Raw genomic sequence first — 25,622 nt, 5'->3', positions numbered from 1 at the left:
TACGATTACGAACTACGAATTAGATTATATCAATGTTTTTCAGCGCAAAATTGAAATCATGCCAACCCCAATCGTAACTGACATACCTTCTATGGGTACAGATGCACAGAACGGAGTTCGGTGGGAGGGTCGTTAAATCAAGAGTGACATTTATTGTTCACCATAATTATTTACCTTTAGCACTTGAATTTCTTTTTGTTTCTTTACAGCTTGTTTCACTGCGAAAAAAAATTCGCACAAAATGAAATTACTGAAAACAATAAGTCTTCAAGAAGATTTTTTTCGAGGGTGGATTTTGAGAAAAATCAGCCCAAAGACTTCTTCTTGGGTGCAGCGATCAACTTCTGAAAAAAGAGAGACCAAAACAAGTCCCGCTTCCGAATTGGAAAGAGCAAGCCCCAAGAAGGGCCCGTCACCGACCTTTTTGTTCTCCGCCTGAATGTGCATGGTGGTGGTGGGGGGGGTGGCAATTCCCCCTCGCTTATCCGCGGTGCAAGCAAGCTAGTTGAGCCGGGGAGACTTAGCCCGAGATCCGCAGAGCCTAGAAAAACTTCCGCCGACGGACCGGCGAATCTGGGTTTCGCCGCTGGAACTGTTGTTGTTTTCACGTTGTTTTTTTTAGGGGGGTGGGGGTGGGGTCTCTGTGCCGCTAATTTTGAGCTAGAAAAACTCTTAATCAATCGTCTTCCTCTTCCAAATTCTGTTTTTCTGACATAAAATGTTCTACCTACATTAATGGATCTTAATGATCAAATTTAATTTTGAATGGAGACACTATCGCGGTTTATCTGGATTTGGGTTATCTGTTGAAAATGAAAAGGCAAATTTGACAACTACAAGCTGGAACTAAATTACGACAGCATTCGCACTGTACATACAGTTTACTGACAAACGTAATGGACACAGACATGCATACAAGTCGCCGAACATGAGTCGACACCGTAATTCAAACACTAGCCCAACAAAAAGGAGTCAATATGCCATCGCGCCAACATCTTTAACTTTCTTTCTAAACTTTAAAAGAGTGGAATACAGAAATAAGTAACTAAGCAACAAGCGACTGTTAGCTTCTCGGCGTATAGCGCGTCTGTCGGCCCATCTGTGCGTTTTAAAGAACTGTATTGATTTTTTTTCCTGTCATCTCTCCACGATTCCAATTACACTTTCGGCAGAAGATGATTAAGTTTGGTACAAAATTTGACGCCATATAAGGCCTCGTTCCAATTCGGGGTGGTATTTTAGAGATTAGTACACTGGATAAGGAAAATCCTTGTCGGGGGAAATAAGTTTGTCGATGTGTGGCGTCAACTTCAAAATTGTCTTCAAACGCTTGAATTGGGTGACGAAAGCGTGTCAGAACAGTTGGTATTTTTACGCTTACAATAGGTTGATTGCTCTATATCAGGTTTTTATGCTTAACAGGGCCGAGGGCAGAATTCGCTCCCATGCCGATGCGTTTTTTGCAGCATCACTGCAACGAATTTGAGTATCGCGCCCCCAGCCATCCCGACCTTTTCTCTCGTCTTGCGGCCACAGTTACTAATATTATTTACTCTAGAAAGCAAGCAACAAACAAGCAACTAGAAAAGAAATGTATAGAACAAAACCTTGAGCGAACCCAAATGTAAACATGGGGAGGTCACAATAAAATTAGGCACTTAACAATAGATTCAGAAAGCATTAGACTCAGTAACACAAATAAAACTATGTGGATCGGGGATAGACGAGTAACTAAATTGATATTACTCATGGGCATGCGTTTTGACATAAACAGTATCAATTATATACATATCGCAAACCGTTTTGGTGACATCTTCGATTTTCAGACACAAGCAAGCGTGTGCAATGAAATGTACCCAAGTATGGGCCAACACTTGTGGCAGTCGATATATTGATAATTTTAACATCAAACTCTTTATCCCATTTCATTTCAACTTCACAGGATGATATATTCAGTACAGATGTCGTTACACGCATGATGCATATACTGGTTTCTGTTGTTTCAAACGAATGCAGTATTTCAAAAGGACAACTGAAATCAGGACGAGGGGCAGAGTTCGCCCCCTCTAGTGAGTTTTGAAAATGAAGAGAACAAAATGAAAATTAAGTTTTAATGGGGTTAGGGCAATGGCTTATGAATGAAATATCTTGGGACTACGTAACAAGGCGACGACGTGACTATGACTGCCAACATTTGGCCAAGTTGGACCAATCGAATATATAGACATAGCGTCTGCTCACTAAAATTCCTAGCAAAGTGTGAATCAGCGAGTGTCGTAAAAAAAAAACACAAAAAAAAAATCACAAGAAACAGCCTAACTTGGCACTGTTCAAGTACATTAGTATCGTCTTTGTCCCCCGTTCCCGCAGAAGCAGGGGCCTTCGACTCCACCTGACGAAAATATTTCAAGATCAGATGACGGTACGTCCGTTCGGAAAACACCCCCAATAAAAATCCCTCTGGCAAAATATACTGGTGCGCTGGTCGGACATGATGCTTGGACCCGCACTGATTGTGTACAATATGAAACTAGTATAACACTGGAGATTTATGGCGCCAAAATGTGTCAAAATATCTCTTTTCTGCCGTCAATAACCAAATCCGAATCGCAAATTTTCATTTTATTCTTTTTGTATTTTCTTTGCTCGGCTGTGCGACGTCACGGAAGATTAATCGTTCGTATGTTGGCAAGGCAGGGTTCACTTGCACTGTTCTTATAAGCGCGTCAAAGTGGCGGGTAGAAATGGCACCCTATTCATCATGTTGGCCGAGCTGAGCTGCGGCCGGGGGATCTTGGAAAATATGTTGAAATGCTATACGGGCCAGCGCGTGCAGCATGGTTGTCAGCTGCCGCCCCGACCCAGCAGAAGTCCCCGAAGATGACACTTTTCTGACTGCGTCGAGGCGGGGCAATGAAAGCGTGCTACTGTGTGTCGATGCCAGTCGGAAATGCGACGAGACAGTGGACTACATTAAATTACCAGTGTTTAAGATAATCTGAAAGAAAGTGTTACCTTCAACCGATAAATTGAAAAAAAAAGAAAAGAAAAAAGGCGGGACTAAACTTTGGAACTGCCATCAAAGTTGCTGAAATCTTTACATACTTTAGTAGTAGTCAACTACGCGGAAACTCTTCACCACGAACTGATCGCAAAGCCAAAGCAAAACAGCGCCATCCCATGCTCTATACTCACATGGCTGCCATGAGACTTTGTCTCTGTTTCAGACAGCGATTCTTTTTGTCAAGGAAGCTCCCACCCTAAACAACAATCTGGCTACGAAATGTTAATTTCATGTGCCAATGCTACCAACCAAAAGACCTAAAACTTTGATGAGAACTGTTGTTTTTACAATGAGGGCTCTCGGATCATTACTGGGGTGCGACCCTGCACCTTCGTGTGCCGGCAGCGAGCGCATGCAAGCACATGAAAATTAACAGAACAGATACTGTACCATAACTCCACAGAAAACCGTGAAGGATAATTTAAGGAGTACCACGCTCGAGCGTCGGGCTGCATGGAATCAGCAATGAGAACTCGGCACAGGTGTAAAGCAGACGGGCCCCAATGGGCACACGCGGCCTGTGAAACACGACTCACTCCTCATTTTTCGTGGCAATATACACACTTGCTGAGGGTTTATCATCAAACGTTGATGACAGGGAGGGGGGCTGCCAGGTAGTTTCTCTCTTTATGGGCTAGCTAAAAGATTTATGAAATCTTTAAGAAAATACAACATATTTTAAAGAAATTATAATGCACCTTGAACCCACATAGTTTTCTCCAAGTGAGCCTTGTACCGTCGACTGAATCACGAGTTCTACATCTTTCGAATACACCGTTTGGAACTGGTACCCGGCATGGTCTTTAAATTCAACCGCTCGTACTTCAATGGCTTATAAATGTACATCTTACATTTATACACATGCACAAACGAGTTCGAGTATCGCTTAAACTTAGACCAATGATGCGACAGAGAGGTGAAAATGATGCAAGTTAACAACTGCGAATGTAGCACTGAAACACCTCAGGCGCGACAAGATTTTATTGCAATTTGATTCATTGGTTATATACAATAATTACATATATAATACATATTTACACTGACATGCAATTCTTCTAAGAAGTGCATATCAAATACACGAGTTTTCGTTTTAGAATCACATACACAGAAATATTGCCTGGCCAGCATACACCAACATTCACTTTGAAAACTCATTCAATATATATTACGTTTTGATCATTGGTTTGCGGGGTTTATTAATGAGGGGATTTCCATGACGCCCTTGCCCTCACTGACCCAAGTAAACGAGAAAAGACTGGAGCACCATGCACAGTACATGTATTTACATAGTTGGCAATCGTTTTAGCTTTACAAATGGCAAAAAGTGTGCGAAAAACGCAAAGCCGGTATCCAGTATGAACGACGACAGCCGGAAACAGCAGAAATTGTGACCGATAGGGACTCTGATAAAGAATTCAGTTAGTAATTTAGGCAAATATGAACCCTCTGTCGAGTTTACAACGTGCGGCGCACAGGTTGCTATCCCATTTGAAATGCTTGTGTGCAGTGAGGGTGGCTTATATCCGAGGGAACCGTGTGGTCATGTGGTACTTTGACACCTTCTGATTGGACCCTCCACTACTAAGAATGACATTGTAGTGCAGTGGAATTGGTACTTGCATGCTTGGAAATGTACATGTACTTGCACTCTACTCGTGAGAAACAACTGCCTTGAACTCGTAACGGCAAGAAACAAATCACTGTACTCATGATCAACTTGTGGAAAAATACTCATACCCATACAACACAAATCTCTGGGATGTTGCTCTCTTAATGACCCATGTGCCAAGGGAAAAAAGCTTGTTATTGAACACGTACTAAAGGTAATGTACAAGGAAATAAACTTGTACTCGTACTTTTGTTGTAATTAGCCAAATTACAAATCTGGAAGTCAGTCACAGACTTATTCGATCTCTTTACACAAACACTGTAGATATATACGTACATGTACAAATCCATTTACTGATAAACTCTTCTTGATATTACTCCTAAGGCAACAACCCAACGAAAATCTTTGGTTGAGCCCTAAGAAGTCTTCCATACTTCAAACATTGGTTTCTTTGTATGGCAAAAAAACGTAATGAAGTAAGAACAAAATCACCACAAAAAAGGACAAAAACAAATATGTATAACACAGACATCAATGGCTTTTTGTTGCGAGCCTTCCCTTTGAGAGGGCCAGTAACATCCAAGGGTTATACTCATGGGACAAAACAGGTGCAAAACTGACTCTGATTCCAACCCAAACCGACGCACAGCATACAAAAGACCTAGAGTGTGTGAAACCGACCCAGCATGTTCCTTTGCTTTTCTGCACATAGAACGTTCTAACAATTCAGAGACAAGTCATGAAATGAAGTTGATTCCATTAGCAGTACATACTCACTGGGCACCGGCATACTTTTGCAAAGTTTCATCATCTGAATGACTCTGCCCTGTAAAACAACAATATAACATTTGAAAACACCAAAATAAACTCGAGAGATCTTTTGAACAACGCACTTGATTTACATGTAAGGGTTGAATGATTTGCCACCTACATGTATCTGAATTAGTTCTTTCTACCCTTCCCCCACGCCACAAATTCATATCTGCCAACACTGAACCGTTGGAAATTGGAACACCATTTATTGATCAAATAGCAAAACAGGCAGCCAAGTGAGAGAAGCCATTTAAATGTCTAACATGTATGTATGTGCAAGTGCCATTTTGACATAGCGGAAAGTACCCTTTTTTCTGCAATAGTGCCCCCTTTTGCCAGAACTTTTTTAATCTTTATGGAAAATGGAACTTTCCGATTTTTTGGCAGTCTGAAAATTTAATAATTGGGATAGTTTTGATTAAAGCAGAATGGTTAGCAAGTGTGTAAACATTTTTTTTTGAACAGGATGTGCAAGGTCTCGAATGTCAGTAACTTGAAACAAACTATGTAGAGAAACTGACAACATGTAGGTGCTTAAATATAATTATGAAGATTACCAAAGAAATTGACTGGAGCGGGATTTGAACCTGCAACCTCCAGAATACCGTATCTACCAACTGAGCTATCCAGCCCTAAGTTGGTGGCACTTCCCATACATCTTTGTTCGGGGGCATGAGTCAGAAGCCATGTACCCTGAAAGACCATATAGCCAGGAATCACTCCCCAGTCATACATGATGCAACCTGGGAAGTGGTGAATGGGGATCATCCGGGGAGGATACGTAGGGCTCGATTGCTCAGTTGGTAGAGCACTGGTATGGTATTCCGAAGGTCACAGGTTCAATCCTGCTTCAGTCAATTTCTTTGTTGACTTTTTTTCGCATTTTGTTGAAAAAGGCATTCTTTTTGTCATGATTTTTTTTCTTTTCTTTTGTACACAGTTTTTCTGCATGTCACTTCAGTCCCTTTGCAATTTGGGATCTTCACCAAAGTTGCCTCAAACAAAGACCCTTTACTCATAGCAAAGATGTGCCTCGAAACATGACATCATTGTGACGTCATCATGTGATTTATTATGTAATTTTGAATATTTAGTTTGCTCCATTAATTTTGTACACGCATTTCAACGGTCTTTCAAGTCACTTGGCAAAGATTTATCTTCATCACAGTTACATCACAGGAAGACCAGAGAGCACTGTTTTTTTTAGTAAAGTAATGTCATGATGATGTCAGCTTTTGATTCATTAATAAATTTTGAATATTTATTTTCTTCTGTTGACTTTGTACACAGTTTCAAGAGGCCTTTTTGGTCAATTAACAATTTTGGATCTTACTCACAGTTACACCAAAGAAGGATCTTAAGGAAAAGATGATCCTTAAATAATGATGTCAATTATTTGATGTCCTCAAAATAATGACATAATCAAGTGTCAAACAACACTCAATCAAAAATGGTTGAGTTTTAATCTTTAAAAATCCACATGAAATCAACCGTGACTTCCAGTGACTTGGTGTTTGCGTTCTTTGTTTCATCTTGTGTGTGTAAAAATCGTGTGACCCTTATACGCATACAGTAATTCAAAATTGGTGACAGATATGAACTTGCTTAGAACAGGGTTAGTCTCTGGCCAGATAGTACTCTGCAAAACAGCTACTGGTGACGTCATGAAAATCTTGAGCTCCCTCTTACGACACATTGAAAATTGTTCAAATTGTATTTGAATAGATGTCTGTGGCGAAGTTGGTTAGAATTGTTTGAAAATTGGTTAACATGATGTCCTTTATGCTTGCAACATTTGTGGAAAATTCAGGATGATGACTTTATCAGACCGGGAGTTATGATGAAAAGACCTTTAATTCATGAAAAATAGCTACAAATTCAATCCCAACGGTTACAGTCTGAAGTTGCCTGTCAAAACTAGAGTACATATCTGCATCAATTGTCCAAGGTGTTGGGCTTGATACACTGTTTATAGACGCAGTACACCACCAATGACAAAATTTGCCATCTGCTGGCAGTGCCACCAACACGACCCATAGGGGTAACAGCCGTAGCTGTAAGAGCCATGCTTTGTACATGTAATGTGTATAATTGACCCACACTGTTTCGGGGCCATTGCTTTGGCAACAAGAAAACCATGTGGCAGGGAAATCGCGCATCGTCATGCTCTGGTAAATAAATGGAAAGATTCCTGGCACTGAAAGGAATCAGCGTGTGGTGAAATAGCTGTAGCAAGGAGTGTAGCAGGTGCGAATCTGAATCCGGCCCGTTTCATACCAGCAAAAGCACTGTATTTTGTGAAGTGCGTGTCCCATCGGGTTAAAACCACGGAGTGACATATTGATGACATCAACAGCTATCAAATAACGTGGAGTTAAATGGTATTTTAAATCTTGGAAAAATCACCATAATGACATCAAGTGCCGCATCACATGGCATTTAAGGTGCAAATTTCAACATGTCAGGTGACATCAAAAGTGCCGATTTATATCACTATATATCCTGAAGCGCATGTTTGATTGGGTTGAAACTTTGCAGTTATGCAATCATGGCCAGGAAATTTTTATTTAAAAGCTTAGAAATGCAAAAAAACAGACACAGAACATCTTGTTCATCTTTATAATTATATGTAAGCACCTAGTCAGTTTCCCTGTATAGTTTGTTTCATGATTTGTGTTAAAAAAAGTCACATCCTCCATAATTGATCCCTGTTCACCACTTCTCAGGTTGCATCGTGTATGATTGGGGAGTTATCCCTGGCCATGTGGTGTTTTAGGTTACATGGCTTCTGACTCACACCCTCAAAGAAAGATAATTGACAAATGGGAAGAACTACCAACGTAGGGCTGGATAGCTCAGTTGGTAGAACACAGGTACGGTATTCTGGAGGTTGCGGGTTCAAATCCCACTCCAGTCAATTTCTTTGTTCATCTTTATAAAGTTAGGCACTTAATAGACAACAATTGAACATGGGCATGTATAATCAGACAAATAGTACATATAGTATGCATGTACATGTACTGTACATACACCAAGGGATGGAGAAACAGAATGTTCACTGTCTGAACAATAGATTGGATTGGTTGGAGGTTCATTGCTGGATTTTCAACTGACAAACAGTTGATGACATAATTGACAAAACAGTGATTAGACAGTACCGACAATGAACCAAGTATTTTGTATTTGATTGATTTCATTCCCATTAAGTGTAAATGGGTCAATGCATATGCACCTTGCAAATGTGATGATCGCTATGAGTCCAAAGACGGCCTCAAAGAAGAGAAAGGCCATCTCCACGGCGACAAGAATGAGCTCAATGCGAAGGACATAGGTCTGCCACAGGAACAGGTACAGCCCAAAGAACAGCGTGGCCAGGCCGACGCCCAGGGACACGCCCAGATGGATGATCTTCTCCGTCAGGTTGCCCTTTTTGCCTTTTGGAAAACAAGATCAGGGAAAAAGTTCATTTCAAAGTACCATGACAATGACTTTGGGGTGTAATATTTTTTTGCACGGATTTGTTCTTTTTTTTGTCAGACAGCCTTATCAGTGACAACTGTGGTACTGGTCTCGTGCAGAACAATGGCATTTCCAAAACCTACATATGTACACTCCTGGCTCCAGCACCAAGTTATTGAGATGCTTCAAGTGATTCAACCAGATAAAGACTGCCAACTCAAAGGATGTTACTTTCTGCGAACAGAAAAGTGGTCTGATACTGAACCTGAGTCACCTAGGTGCACGTAAACCTGGAGATAAAATAGGTGAAGTCGTAGCCTGCAATGGAACATGCCTCCACTAGGGATGTTGTCATGCTGACAACCCAGACAAGCCATCTTAAGCTTGTATTGCTGGGAATATGGAAAGATGATTTTTATGATCGCACCCCTGCAATGGAACATGCCTCCACTAGGGATGTTGTCATGCTGACAACCCAGACAAGCCATCTTAAGCTTGGATTGCTGGGAATATGGAAAGATGATTTTTATGATCGCATCCCATCATAAAAGGTCGAGATGAGAAAAATCTGAAAAAAAAATTACCATTACAATCTGTTTATATATGTAACATGCAAAGCACAAGCCATTTTCAACTCAACCTTAACCCTCCTCAATCCTCCAAAATCCTCCGGGTGGTTTTGGAGGATTGAGGGAGAATGGCTGATTGCAAAGGATGCACTGTGTCAAGGTTGTGGGTTAGACCTACTGTTGTTTATTCTCAGCCATGCATAAATTCATGTCTACATTATACATGAAATCCTCCATACTGCGTCGGGATACCATCTGCACTGCCTCAACATATTGATCGAGATTACCAGAGGATTTTGAAGGATTTAAGGCAATGGGCCCCCCCTCAAGGGAGCATATTCAAGAAATATTGTTGGATATAGGAGGAATGAAGAGGTTGTTTATGCTTCCAATGGTAATTTACCACAAGGCATCTTTACATGCGTCATTGGAAATGGCCTTCTTTCATTGTTTTGTTCATACTTACAACTTGCCAGAAAGAATCACTTCACAGGGAGTTTAGTCCAACAACCATCTTTAAACCAAGTATGCTTTGCACCAACAATTTCATCGGTTAATTTTTGGATTGTGGCAAATGATGGACTATACCTTTCAGTGAGGCAACCTGTTCTGACACACACTGAATGCTGACAGTTCTCAAGAGGAGTTCACACAAACACCTTTTTGTACATAGATTGTAAAGTGATGGTTAAGGACAGAGGTGGTGGATGGACAAGGACAACCAGATTCTTACCAAGGAACAACCTGACGTACTCAATGCCGGCCATGAGAAAAAGTATGACTGCCTCTGCAGCAAAGTTAGCACCTGGGTACGGCAGCACCGTCGCTGTCAAGCAAACCACAAATTTCAGCATTACTCTAGCAAACATGTGCACTTATACACGTACATGGATAGGCTGTCATTGCAGATGAATAAGGCTATCAGGGGTTGAGTAACCTGCACTGGTATGACTTTTCATGTGTATTTTGGCCATACCCTGACTGATAATAGTCCGTCACAGTGACTGCATTTGAGGAATGGCCGTGGTGACGTGGTTCACACACACTTTGAAGTAATCGCATTCAGTTTTTGTGTTCTTCTTTCAGAGAACTGACTTCATCCGTTTACATGTAAAATGTGGTGACACGCCCATGTTGTAAGTGCTCAAATTAATACATGTATTTTGGAAAATTTGCCATACTCAGCTTTGCACCACTGTACAATTCTACAAATGTATGCCAAATCCAGTGTTGCAAAAGGACCATGGCGGTACAGAATATTACAGTACTAGAGTGCTAACTACATGTAGTCATTCCCCACAGAAAGAAGCTTCGACGCCTCCCGGACATAGACATTTTGAATTTATGTGCGTATTTGTCGATCATAAATACATGTATAATAAAATAAGATGGAAAGAATTTTGAATTACGTGTACATGTATGAAGTCTGAACGCAACACAAAAACACACCATTTGCCAGATCCCTGTCATTTAACTAAGTATCTACAGTGGTTCAGCATGCATTGTTTTGCGCTGAGTAAACCCATTTCATTTACTGATTATGCATTTAGGTCTTCTGGCATACCATATATCGGCATTTTTTAGAATACAGTAACAAAACACAAAAAGCCGTACAAAAGCAATACCAAATTTCAAGTTTTTCATAGGTTTGTGCATAAAAATATGGAAGTGCCAAGCAGGCTTCACTCTACACAACAATTTAGCACTCTGGTAATTATATACATGTACAGCTCTGTGGCTAAGACTCAGCAGACAGAGGAATACATGTTTATCAACAAATGCAATGAACCACACTAACCCTTGTAGATGAACAACAGCAGTTCAACTATCCAGAAGAGGGAAAAGTACCAGCCATTGAGATACAGCAAGATTTGCAGAGGAAGGGATGAAAGCTGACGGTGTGTCGAGTTAAGGAACTTGTGCTCCTGGTTTGCACTTACTGCAATCTGGACTATTACCATATTTGGATGGGATATTAGGTCAGAAATCTCGTGCAATCTGACCGGTCACATCAACTAGACATTCTAAAACACATTTGTATCGATGAGATTTAAAATTCATTTGTGCCAACTTGAGATATTTAATGTTGAAGTTAGATCAGAAGGGGCACAGACAAAGGGCACGATGCCCATATGTGGTAATACTCCTGACCGTACTGACCAGTGCTTGGTCGCAGCAAGGGAGATTTAGGGAACTAGGGACATCCCCTCTGGATATTATCGAAAGTGAGCCAAATCAGCAGATATGTACGATTTGCCACTGCAGCTTGAGTATGTTTGAGCCACATTCCCAATGCCTTGAATCGAGTGAATAAAACCAAGTTGGAAGGCAACACAAAACTTGGCCTTGTTGCTTATGATTTGGAGCAAACTATTTAACTGTAAAAATAGCACTTCTCTTGCTGAGCAAGTCGCTGTAGGCTTGGTCTTGCCTTTGGTAAATCATGATACCTTACTGGACAAAGACTACTTCTTCAAGTTCTCTTTCATTCAGAGCATGAGGATTCCCACACAAGTCTGTGGGGCTAAGTGTCATAGAACCCCACCACACCAAAACACACACACATGCGTACAAACTGCCACCTGTCAACTTTATCACCTCAGTCTCAGGCTAACATTTGACATGTCACACCATCGGTATTGACGAAAGGATACAACCACCGTCTTCCCTGTAATAAAAGAAAGTGAAAATGATCACATACAAATAATAAACTTGTCTTCTATAAAAATGACAGCATTTATATTTTTAACTGCTGAATACCCAAGACCTTACATGTACGTATGCCACCTTGAGCTAGCTCTAAGTCACAGTTGATTGCTCACCTACATGTACATGTACGTACATGTACCATGATCCAAGAACACTTCAGCGACATACATGTACGTACATGTACATGTATGTACCCAAGTAGCAAAGAGCAGGCTCGTCAGGTTAGATTTGGAAATTGTTTTTTTCCCAATGACCCTGATTATTATGCACTGCTTTCTTATCAGTGTCATGCCATTCTATTGCAATAAAATCATTTGATCTGCCTTTACTGCGTGTATGTACATGTATGTTCCCCTCTGTATGCACGTAACCATCCATGAACCGGTGCATACATGTAGCTTTGACTGCATAGCAAAACACATTAAGAGTTATTTTTCAGCTGCAAGGTATTCTGAAAATACTCTGAAACTAGTCATTTTAGACTGACTATGATTGGGTAATGTGGATTATGGACACAGAGAGCTGTATATGAAATTAAAAGAGCGCTACGTTTTCATTGTCTGCGAGGAGAAAATTTGACGCTGTCCTGGGCGCAGACATCTTGCATCTATGTGTGTGCTTGTACATGTAAAACATTGGAAACTTAACAGAATGAATATCGAATTGTGTACTCTAAACGCAATGAGCATCGGGTACTGATAAAATCCGATGAAAATACATGTATGTCACAGCAAACTTATCTGCAGTGCATACACGCACGCATTTGTGTTTATATGCAGAGCAAAATGAAATGCTCACTTACTGAGTTGTGCGTTTAGGTTATTTGTGTACCAGCTTTGTTGACGCATCATTTTAGAATACAGACGCAGATACATGTACGCAAATAGCTGTACAAAAGCCAAATAAATGTTTTTCATAAGTTTGCCCAATAGGCATCTCTTTGAACGGTACACAAGTACATTGTACATGTCAGCACTCTGTAGTTTACTGTAGCTCTATGATTATGGAGCAAAGTGAGAATTTTGTTTATATATTTCATTGCGCACATCGCCATCTTAATGCAAGCAGCGCAGTAGTGAATTTCACATTGAAAAATGTGGCAAAAAGTGACAGTTTCATGGGAGGTGACCAAACTGATTAGTCATGCACTCAGTCTGATAGGGGAATTGAAAAATCATGTGCATGTACATGTATGTGCATGTACATGTATAAATGGTATGCCATGCATTCAAGGCTGGCAATTTAAAAAGAAAAAAATATTTGACAAGATGAGGTCTAGACAAAAAAATGCCATGTTTTCTAAAAGTACAAGTACATATCGGTATTCAATTCACAAGATATCACAAACTCATTTCACAAAAACAAAGCCCAACAGTGTGCACCATCCATGTACATGTACATTTATCTTCCATAATATAGAGAGTGGTGTAACACATTCTGCACTAAACTTAAAATCAAGTCGTTGGTCAGCATGATGCGTCGTTTTACAATTAGTGCTTGGCCTGTTCATCATTGCCCACAATCCAGCATGCCATGCTGATTCGGCCTGGATATGATGCGTGGGGGTGGGCTGTTCAGTACCGGGTTTCGGTGTCCACCTAACTGCTCTGCAAATTGATACGTTTCCATGGAGAGGGCCAAGAGTAGCTCAGACTACATCACAGACTGGTCCATTTTATATATGGATGTCTACACGTTTATTAGATTAGTGCCAGTTTCTTTCATATATCTAGCATTAATATCCCTTTTGATATGATGCTTAAAGGCAAAGTATATTTTTACAAAACTATTCAGGAACAAATCTATTAACTATCTTTTTTGGCAAAAAAACTACTGCTTTTATGGTAAATCGTCCCTTTACAATAATGTAAACCACCTCTTTAATGAACAAGACTGTGGTTGTTGCTAATAAATGTTCAACTCAAACTGCCCCTAAAATAAATGTTCATAGAATCGGGATTCTTAGCCAATCAGAGTGCTCCCTCCAATTTGGTAGCAAGCCCCATAAGTTGTGCACAAAAGGGCTTGCAGATTGTCAAGTCTGTCATTGGGCACTACTGACTATGCATATAGGGGAGCGAGGTTGCACTGACCTTTCCCGCGTGTTATTAAACTGCACGCCGAACCACACCGCATACGCATCACGAGGAAGGTGGTCAGACTACACCTGCACCCGGCCAATTACAAACTTGATTTCAAGTCTAGTTCTGCACTCGCGTGTAAGCCAATTTCTAATTCACTTCGTACTATACTTGTACGGTACATGTACGTGTATACACATGGGGTGCCTTCAACCAGATTTCTAGGAGCAGACCTAGTCTAAGCAACTACATGTACATGTAGGACTACGAATCACCTCTTAACATTCAAACATGATCTGCAATAGTATCCTACATTAGGACTCTGATTCGGGGACTCTGATTCGGGGTAGGAGCTACGTAAGTGAAATCAATGAATGATACACAAGGCTTATGGAAGGTTCTAGGGCTCTATTATTTTCGACCATGTCCACATATTTACACGTACATGTGTAAATTTTAAAAGACGTGATTCACAGCGTCCTAGTTACTTGGACAATGCTTGAGCATAGCTGAGATTTGTCAATTTGTGACCAGGCCGATATGGATGGATTATGATATGAAGATTCGGAAAGAATATCCTCCCTCCTCTTCAGTGGTTGTCTACAAAGTCTATGGGGGTTCCAGAAAATTGTCTGAATATTTTCTATTAACAAAAAAATTTCTAAATAGCAGATTCGGGTCTTAAGCTTTTCCTTGTTTGACTGATAATATCGGTAGGCCTTTCATTAATATTGTTGATGTACCCTTACATGTACATGTACACTTATGTGTTGTGGCCAAAACATGGCACACTTTGATTTTTTGCCTCTAGTGCCTTGCCAGAGCAATAACCTTGCCTCAAATTTCATTACTAAAGTAAATTTCATTAATATTCCCTCTAAATTAAATTTGACTTTTACATGCAGGTCATATCATTGCTTTCAGATGGCTTATACATGTAGGTGACTGTAGGAAAAATAATCTGTCAGCATTTATCAACTTTTAAGAACTTCTCAAAGAGCCAGGTTATTTTGGCCCATATCAAAGCGAGGGGGGGGAGGGATTAGCTCGGCTGTGATGGAGATACTACACAATTATTTTCAAAATTTAAGTTTTAATTTGGACTTTGGGCCTACAGGGCCAACAAAAGTGACGACAACATATTTCAATAGTTCTGGATGGGTTCAATTAATTTCTAATCATGACAAAAACGTCTTCACACATAAAAAGAAATCCATTATGCAGCCAGAACCATTGTAAGAAGCTGATTTTCCAGAAAAGAATTTCTCATTTTAGTTTAGAGAAAATTAGTTCATCAGAATTGTAGTGAATTGAAAAAATAGAACTTGTGTAAATTTTGACTCTTTCTGACTGTTTCAGCTGCACAGCGGGGTACCAACAATACTATCCCCATGCAGCAGTTTGTTTATTTATTCATTTAAACGTTCATCCAACAGTGCATTTCGCACAGATTACAAGAGGAGTTGACAGTCAAGATGACAATGAAGACAGTTTTAGAGCACGTATGTTTCAGCGGGACACTTAGTTTGTGTGCGCCAAATTGTTTCATGCCCATGCCAACTGACGATGGCTGCCCAGTGATCACAGTTTTGAGCTCAGAATGTATCGGGTATTATCATCTCTCAATTAACTTTTTTGTTTTTCTTTGCTATAGATTTGTATTTCCGACCTTCCAATTTACTTTGTGAAAGTATAACTTCAAAACGACCAATATCTCTCACCTTATTTTGGAATGTAATTGATACAAATGCAAAAATCACTAGTTTTTGAGGTGGAAACTGGCATATTTCTCCAGTTTTCCCGAGCCTGCCACCCAAAAACTATGTTTGGAAAACAAAAATAAGGCGTGGAATGAATCTCATATGGGCAAGAAGTCCTGTTGAAGAGAATGGTGTGTTTTTATTTTACATGTTTTCAACATATAGAGCACCCTCCTTACATGTACATGTACGTACCGAGAAAGACAGAAAAATACTTTTTTCAGTCATCAAAATCCCTACAGCGGCATACCATACCAAGGTTATGGGTACTGCACAAAGATGTGCAGCAAGTCGATCAAGAGATCGTTTGACATTGCACTATTTTCAGAGATATGGTCATGCTTTATAGATCTGGAATTGGGAACTTGAGTGACCTAGTTGATCATGCCGATAGTCATACTCAGTACCGTATCCGGTGCATGTACATGTAGCATGGTGAATGGCATGATTGGAATATTTAATACCAACATTGTTACAGAGCAAAAGTAATTTTAGCATTTGGAATACAATGTATGTAGGTTGCAAACATGAGGTATCAACGACAAAATGAGTTTTTAATATTTCTTTTCTCAATTGATTTTTATTAATTAAAGCATTTTGTCTCATGTAATTTCATGTTAAAATAAAACTTATGACTTTTGATAAATGCTACTCCGTTTTTAATTGTCTTGATGAGAAAAGTATCCTGTAATTTACATGTACATGTATCTAATATATGTCAGCACTGGAAGACTTGACACCACATTACGGCAATGCCTTCTGTAAATCTGCTGTGAAAGAGAAAAATACAGCATGATTTCAATGACAAAAATTTAATTGTATCTCTGAATTTTATATATGTACATGTAGTCTCATGAATGAAAGAGCCACAAAGCCCTTAGAGAAAAAGAAACTTGTTAAAGATGAAACAAAAAATACGTTGGAGGCTAATGCGTTTACTTAGTGATATTTAGAAACCATTCTCAAGGAATATATCAACCAATATATCTACCTGTGCTGATTCAGAAAAATATATCATCCAGCCACCTGTTCAGTTTTGAGCTTTGCAGTTATTCCATCATTTGGCCTGGGGGAGTTTTCGTTTTTGCATGACTGTCCAAATTTTATTTTGTGCTAATGCCATGGGTCACTTTGGGAGGAACAAGGAGCACTAGAATGTCAATATCAAGATGGAGAGCTTGTCAAGCATTGGTGACTCTTTACTTCACTTCAGACATGCTGTGTGGAAGAAAATTGAGCTCACAATTCGTGTTTTGGATGTACATGTACATGGGTATTTCTATTCATTAAGGGGTTCAGTTTTTCCTGTCAAATCTGACATGATTTGTTAGTTTAGAAAACATTCTTTAATTTCCAAGAGTAATTACAGAATACAAATAGCCTACCAAGTAAATGTACGTGTATTATTTGAAGCCACATCAATGACAGGTTCCACTGGGCGCGTGTAACAGATGCACAGAAAAAATGTCACTATATACATACATGTATACTGACCCCTAATTTGACAATAACAGACATGGCATCTCCATACGTTCGTATAACATTATTTTTGTCTCTAGTGCGCTGAAATAAATCTTCGTTTAATATACTGGCTTAAAATGACCAATGAAATTCTGTATTAGCCAGATTTTGAAAGTGCACAATAACTCTCTTAACATGCCCTCAAAACTATAAAATTAAGCTTGATTTGAGTACTGTTGGTGTACATGTACATGTAGGTACATGTAAATGTATAATGATGACTTATTGTTATCAATTTCAAAGAAATGTCGACGTTGATGTGGAATTTTCTAAGATTTATTTAAGTGCACCATTTTTCAGAACACTCAAACTTAATTTGTGCCAATTTCCGGATGCGACCTTTTTTTTTTAATTTTTGACCAATTTTACGACACTGAAAGTATTGTGAAGGTAGGCCTAATAGTATTAATCTAAATGATTTTGAAGTTTACAACACAGATTTGGCAACACGCTTTGGTAAAGTCGATTTGGGTCACGCTAGAACAACCGTACACCAAGGAATGGTAACACGTCTTTCTTACACTGGACATTGTCATCGATTGTCAGTGTCTGGACTCAGAACATTCTGGGGGTTGCTCGCTATACAAAGTAAATGTGTTGGCGTTCCGCCTCGACAGGGTAATTTGCAAACCCGTGGCCCAAGGCTTGTCCGTACAATCCCTAGAAATCGGTCAGGCACCCTGTCTCAGCACAACGTAGCTAGTGTCTCAGAAGTACCCACTGGTGGCGTGTTTTGCGTAAAGACTGCTTAATAAAATTACGCTTTTTCCAAACGTCAGACTTCTTGCCAGCTGCAAAAAACCCGTAACGATGCCAGCAAGTATTGGTCCTTAGGCCATATGGCAATTTTCTTTGGGAAAACTGGAAAAATATTTCAAAAAGGAGTTTCAAATGTTGCATTGTTCAAAAAAATTTGCATGTGAGTTCGATTAGTCTTCTTTCATGAAGAGTCATTTCTCTTTTAATTTGCTCATTTCCAATATTTTCTTTTCAGAGAGAAAAGATCTGTCATGATTGTTTCACACACTACCCGAATTTTACCCCTTCCGATGGCTTTGTTATTAAGTGGAAAACAATTTGTTATAGGACCTCCGACTCAAGAAAATATCGCTTTCGTTGTCTGCTACATAATTTGAAGGTTGCACGACCGCAGAAACTAGATGTCCACATGTCCTATGGTAGTGAAACATACGTGAGAGGTGGGAGGAAAACCCCAAATAAATATTCCAGGGAAAACCCACGGAAGCAAGCAGGGACTGAAAACCAACTCCACTTGCTGACCTACTGTACGTGGGATTTGATCCCGGGTTGCGGAGGTGGAAGGCGAGGACGGAGCCACCACACCAACCAGACTCCCCCTGCTGACGAACACATTACGTCAAATACAAGTCTGTTATGCACGGGTAGTTGAATTTGCTACATGTAAATATTTGCGTGCACTAGCATGTGTGATCCAAAACTAAAAAACATACAACGTACATGTACATGTATGTGTTCCATTTTGGGCCAATTTTTAAAAAAAAAAGGAACATCTAAAACTCATTTTGATTAAACCAACATGAACATCCATGTCCTTGTAGTCACCAGGTCACTAACTTTGTCACCTAGTGTCAAGTCTGATTCTTTTTTACAGTAAAAGGTGAAATAAGGGGCCTGGCGACCAATGTTATATAATCACCAACATGTATGTTAGATGCAAGAGTTATTGGGCCTGTTTGTTTCACACAGATCTGGATTGGGATCAGTGACCCTTACCCTGGTTCGTACCATCCATTATTAAAGTGAGTCATGATGTCTGGAACCCAACGAAGGATCACTGATTATGATCTAGATCCGAGTGAAACAAACACGGCCTACAATCCTGGACAAAATTGTTGGGACACTTGGCAATAGCCATACGTTGTCCAGCCCCCTCCCCCGTCAATGTGGTCATGTCCAGCTGGAGCGCAGACCCCACACATGGACCCACCACTGAAAGGGGGTCGGGGGTTGGAGGCCCAATGAGATTTGTCCAGGATTACAGTATAGGACTGTGGAGTATAACAAAAGTATTTGGAATCAAATGTATGTACATGTACATGTAGTGAGTGACCTACATGTACATGTACATGTACCACTACGTAAATTTTTGGTCAATTTTTGGCTCCCGTGATTTTGGACGAACCATTCAAAATGTCGAAGTGCGAGTCAGAAATCTGGTAAAAATTCTATCTACACACAACACCTGATGCCCCTGTGCACAAATCTATGAGACTTGTCTGAAAAAAGGGAATGCTTCAGAATTTTCCTTGCTAACTTTCACTTTTTGGGACATATCACTTTCTGACGGCTGTTCTAACATTGTAAGGGAAAATTAGTGTTGCCCATAGGATATGGAACTCTTTTCCGATCCAGAACTAGGAAAAATCTAGAACTAGGAAAACAACTGTATTTAACCACATGCATTTGAAATGTGTTTAAGTTGAAAGTATTGAAGTACATGTAAATGTAGGCCTTGGCCTAATGTTAGGGACTAGGGTCCTACAGTGAAAGTCAAAGTTTGCCAGCACTACGTTCCATGGCCATGATGGACATGAAGTTAAGCATGTTAGGCGACCCCTAGCCCCAGACTGGGGTCAGTCTACCAGCAGACTGCACTACATGTACCTCCGTATCCTTGGCCCCACAACAGCCCATCCAAAAAGTGGAGACTCTGTGAAAACGCCTTCTGTGAACCCCGTTTTGCGCATATGGCTCACTCACCCCATCAGATCATTTATGTTTTAATATGGGCAATTTCCAGTTTGTTCCTATTAGCAAAATTTTTGTTTCGATTTCGCCATCTTCCATTGATTATCTCCCGATCTTTTGACCAATGCTAAAAACAGTTGGAATCTGTTTGGTCCGGGAATCAGCCGATAATGTTTCCAGAGGATGACATAAGTTCCCACAGCATGATATTGCTTATAACGAATGTAAAGCGAAATACATACGATGCTTGGGATCGAATGTGAAATTGTTGCCAGATGCATGGAGTGTGGCACACACACCATTCACTCGTCCAATCCTGCGCAATGATGCGCCACCCATGAAAATACCCAACAGCTGTTGTTTTCGACACATTCATAGCATTCACGCATACACTAGGCTTCACAACAAGTGATACATGTACATGTACAAGGGTGCACCGAACTACTTTCATTCAAGCTCTTCTGAAAAGAGTGTCAAATCAACAAGGTTTGGAGCCCCACTGCAGGCAACTGAAGTCCCTGAGGCCTCTTATACAAAAAACATGGTTTTGGTCCTTCATATTTCATTTGATTTTCATTTTGAGTTTTAATTATCCATGAAAAACAAACTCCCCCTCTAAAAGTGAGCGTTCCCAAGTCTTCTCAGTAGCCATTTTTCAAATGACATCCCTCACCTCTCTCAGGCTCTTCTGACAATTTTTCAATAACATTTTTGTCTGCTTTGCCCCCAGTTGGAAGCCCCTCAATCTACAGAGATGATCCCAGGCCACATACCGTACATGTACATGTACATACTCCTCTTTTCGAAAGAGTTTGTAGGGGTACTTTATAAGTGCCTCCGCCTGGCAGAGAATTTTCCAGTGCACCCACAAATTCGCTGATAAACAGTAGTTGGGATTACCGTCTTTAACAATGTATGGTTCCCAGAACAAACAGATCCCAACTGTGTTTAGCACAGAGAGATCTATTTAGCACAGAGAGGTCTGTTTAGCACAGATCCGGAGTTAATCGCTGTATTAAAATGGCCAATGTGAAGATCACGAAATTGAAGCAAACATCTAACGGACAGAAACAAACTGGAAATCGCCAATGTCAAAATATCAATGATCTGATGGGGTGAGTGAGCCACACACATGACCTACGGCATTTTTGTGGAGTTTCCGCTTTTTGAATGGACTGTTGTGGGGCCAAAGATATAGAGGTCATCCTGTAGACTTGCCCCCAGTCTGCAGTCTGGGGCTAGGGGACTTCTAGACCTGTGGGGCAGCACGGATATCCGGGAATTTCACAAAATTGTGGGTAGCAACCACCATGCCAATGAAAACAACTGCAGCGAGCACGCGTACGTACTGAGCAAAAAAAAAGATTGTGTAACCTGAACCTCGGACTGGCTGGTGTGTGCGTACGTTGTTATTTTCACCAGTGTGGTACATGTACATGACATTTTGCAAGAATCCCGGATGTCCGCGCTGCTCCATTTATCCACCAGACACTGATTTTCAAGGGAATAAGGCTTTTTCTTTCATTTGAAAAAAAAAACAAATGCAAGATATCAACTAATGCCCTAATAACCTTCCTTAAGTAACATGCAATTTGAAAACAACAATCAATACTGGATGACCATCACAGCTTCAGCCCAACGAAGTGATCTCCAACTGTGACCTATATTTGAGGGTTGTACAGAAGTACAGTGCCCAGGTGAAGCCATGCGTGAAATGAATATTTGTTGCCATGCGGCGCGTCTTGTGCGGCTTCTTCTTATTCTTTATTGTCGGAAGTCGTCTTTTCCAAGATCAATCTTTTTTTAACCTCACAAAGTATTGAAATGATTTTAAATTTCAAATTAGACATAAAGATAAAACTATTGCAGCTGTTTCTTTTCTTTCTAAAGTTTCCCTGTGTTTTATGTTTTTTCCCAACTGTCCTATGTTTATTTTTCATTAAACATGAAAGTAATAAATTGGCAAATGTTTTAAATTAAACACACTTTCATTTGTTTCTAAAACTGAAACAAACAACATGATGTACATGTACATGTAGTGCTTACTGTGGAGATTATTTCATTAACCATAATTTACTTGGCAAAATAATAAACATGCTTGAACTGAAAAAATGGCTTATATTTTTCTCTGGGAAATCTCCTGGCAAAAGAAGGAATCTGCATTGATAAAATTTACTCCTCTGTGGGTTGGAAGCATGGGAGACTGTGCCAAGGTGTGACAATAAAATGTATCCCTTGCCAGGAGAGGGGTGACTCTGCAACAGTACTTGATGTGTGTCCTGTGCAAGCAGTTTCGAACAAACAGTTGCCCCATGGTGTTAAATTGATGGAGCTTGCAAGTTCAGTGGGTCGAAATCAGTGGAAAACACAGCACTTGCCACTGTCATCAATCTCTGAGTCGCTGTCATCATCATCGGTGGTGGTAGCGCTCTGAAGCGATGTTGTGTTCTGGTGCAGGAGCATGACTTGAATCAGGTTGAGGTGGAGAAATCACACAAGGCCTCTTTGGTTCATTCACATCAACAACACGTGTTGTAAGCATTGATGGTGAATACAATGTACATATACACATAGCTCCTGTAGACGCTTGCCCCAGACTGCAGAACTTGGCTTGTACACGTATTCTGCAAGACGAGGAAGTAACATGTATTTTGCTGTTGGATGTCACATGTTGGTTGTAATGTCTAGGGCCTAATGAATATTTATTGTCTCTTTTTTGTCAAAATATCAATATATTTTTTATTTTGTAGGCCTTAACTGTAAAAACTCCACACAGTCACTTTACTTTAATATTTGTTGAAAGAATGAAATGAAAGAAAAAAGCTACATTGAATTACTGTTCTTAGAAATGTATGCATTAATTTAGATGGTTAATAATAATATGCATGCAGGAATTGAAAATTTTCATGGAAAAATCAACTCATCCCTCCAAATGTGAGGGCGAAACGATTTGCCAGGCAGAGAGAAAATTATATAAGGAACATGTCTTTTCTAAGTGTGCTCACATGCTCAATTGTCAGTGGAGCAGTGCTTCCATTTTCAAGGAAATTTCCTTATTTTAAGGAAATTTTTGCTTTCGAAGGAAATTTTAAGGAAATGAAAAAAATCTAAGGAAATTTTGAGGAAATCCCCCAAACCTAAAGAAATTCTAAGGAAATCCTGAGCAAATTTTACAAATATTCTCAAACTTAGCAGCAAAATCAACATTACAAACTCTGCAATTATATTCTGTCAGATTTAGGATGACTGGAAACAAGATTAGTAGAATAAAACTTTCTGCGTGTGCGCACAAGTTTGTCCGTGTCATTCAGATCAAAGATAGTATAGTGCTGCACGGCGCTTTACTATCTTTGATTCAGATCAATATCACCACCCATGATGCACACAGCCTGAGCTTTTCGTTCAAGACCGTGAGTTTAAGCATTGCATTGACCTCTTCTGATCATCTAGCAAACAAACATAGTAGTTTTTGGTAGTATATTAGGCTTTTTGGTGGTTAACTAAAAAAATAAGGAAATCGGGAGGAAAATAAGGACATTTGGCTCTGGGGATAGGGAAATTTAAATTTTGACTGTGGAAGCACTGCAGTGGAGTCACATGACTTCAGTCACACACGAACAGCGAGACTTTGAAACATTGTAATCTGAAACTTTAAAAGACACTGTACATGTAGGCCTAACGAATATTAATAATTGCCCCCGCAACCTCGATGGTTTTTGTATCTAAGTTGCAAACTAGGCCTAAATACATAAACTCTAGATATTTATGAGGGCAACTTACCGCTTAAGCCTTAGCTTTCGACATGTAGTGAAGGTACATGTACATATATTTCACGTCACTCGAAGTTGTTTGCAACGCGCAGCGTAAACAGCGAAAACAGGGCCCCTCGAAATCTGGTTCTTTTTCGAACTTTTTCCCAAAGTACATACAGACAAGATGCACACAGCCGACAAAAGCAGAACTAAGATTAAAGATGCATAACGCCTATGTGCTTATAAAAATTGCAAACTGTTTACCTCTCGTCTGCACCAAATCACCCGCCATGATGGAATTTAGCAACCAATGACCGAGGAAAATTGGTCAAAAGAGGGCGCTATTTATCAACAAGAGTGGGCTGTTTTGTGTTCTGCTAACAGGGTGACGGACGACGGAATTAACGTGATCATCAAAGGGTATTTACTGGTGAAAGAGAAGCGTACTGCTGTTTTCGAGAAGTGGCTGGTACAAGCGGTAGTCAAACAATAAATGGTTGTCAAAGGGTAGATGGAAAAAGCAAATTAAGGGCCAAAGTTTCGGCAATAGGCAAAAAAAAATCGGGGGGGGGGAGGGAGAGGAATTTGGAAATACGTAACCGTTTACGATCGAGGGTCACCCCCCCCCCCTTTTGGAGAAGGGGATGTCCCGCGCTGTATGTAGGAAGCCCGCAACGAGGATCTGGTAGTCAAATAGAAGCTGCTGGTAAAAGATTAACTACCGGTCAATGGAAGCTGGCAAAGGTGGATCTTGTTTCTGGTGGAATTTCGTCAGTCATGTAACATGATTTTTTTTTCGCTTATAAACATGGTTTGAGGAGGACAGAAATGAAGCAGTTCCCCAAATGGGTGTGTTTGTGGGGTGGGGGTAGAATTTCTTGATGTTCCCTGTTTTGGCCTGGATGGAAGGCGAAATTTGGAGGCTTTGTTACACGCACTGGGAAGCAATTCAAATAGTCCCTCCCGCAAATCGCCCTTTTCTGATCCCATTTAAAAAACAAACTAAGTGATGACCGCCTTTTCAAGCGGGGTTGGGTGTGGAATGGCCCCCGTTAGCGGCAATGGTAGCTGATGATGAAAGAGAAACTGTTATTCTATAGAGGGAAGAGAGCTCGAGTGAAAAAACTCCCTCTAGAGAAACAAAAAAAGTTTACTCTTTTACGCTTTGTTTGATATACTTTTGTCCAAATGGACCATTAGCATATTGAATAACAATAAAGTATTGTCTCTAAATGAACTGGCAGTTATGTTGGGAGAATTTGGACATCATCAGTTTCCCCATTTTCATATATCTCCATCTCCTCACCGAGTGATGTTATTTTTGCACAAATTATGGCACTAACTAGATTTTTCAACAGAACTCGATCGGCACTTGTACGCGTGAAAGCCTGATTTTCAGGCAGTCATTGGTCGTTGGCCAATCACAACGAGCGAAATTTGTCGACCCTTTCCAAACGCGCATAGGGTCGACAAATTTCGCACATTGTGATTGGCCAACGCGTTGCAAACTCTTGGTGGCGCACTATTGTGAAACGGCCGTATTGGTTGGTAGACG

General features: G+C 40.2%; 1 protein-coding gene across 2 annotated transcripts; it reads right to left on the bottom strand.

The window, feature by feature from the left end:
* Window positions 1-78: 78 nt before the first annotated feature.
* LOC110988284 (transmembrane protein 216-like) lies at window positions 79-24,380 on the bottom strand. Of its 2 annotated transcripts, XM_087134395.1 has the most exons (7): window positions 24,332-24,380; window positions 12,169-12,182; window positions 11,313-11,406; window positions 10,248-10,340; window positions 8,719-8,920; window positions 5,451-5,499; window positions 79-218 (listed from the first exon to the last, which is right to left on the bottom strand). In XM_087134395.1, the coding sequence occupies exons 1-6, from the start codon at window positions 24,357-24,359 to the stop codon at window positions 5,481-5,483; spliced, it is 450 nt and encodes a 149-aa protein (XP_086990521.1). In that variant the 5' UTR covers window positions 24,360-24,380; the 3' UTR covers window positions 79-218; window positions 5,451-5,480. The 2 variants fall into 2 exon arrangements, with proteins under 2 accessions (XP_086990521.1, XP_022107337.1); XM_022251645.2 differs by lacking the exon at window positions 79-218 and having other exon boundaries at window positions 4,013-5,499.
* Between the last annotated feature and the right edge of the window lie 1,242 nt (window positions 24,381-25,622).

Source organism: Acanthaster planci, linkage group LG03 (assembly GCF_054643075.1).
Source record: "Acanthaster planci isolate LZ-2023a linkage group LG03, COTS_SCS, whole genome shotgun sequence".
Lineage (NCBI taxonomy): Eukaryota > Metazoa > Echinodermata > Asteroidea > Valvatida > Acanthasteridae > Acanthaster > Acanthaster planci.
The sequence above is the reverse complement of the archived record's forward strand: the minus strand, read 5'-3'. Positions and strand labels throughout refer to the sequence as shown.

Excerpts from the sequence above, each read along its gene's own strand:
- LOC110988284 (XM_087134395.1), bottom strand. The coding sequence starts at position 24,359 with ATGGCGGGTGATTTGGTGCAGACGAGAG. Across the intron at positions 10,341-11,312 it reads GCTGTTGTTCATCTACAAGG|CGACGGTGCTGCCGTACCCA; the intron begins GTTAGTGTGGTT and ends TTTGCTTGACAG. Across the intron at positions 8,921-10,247 it reads GTACGTCAGGTTGTTCCTTG|GCAAAAAGGGCAACCTGACG; the intron begins GTAAGAATCTGG and ends GTTTTCCAAAAG.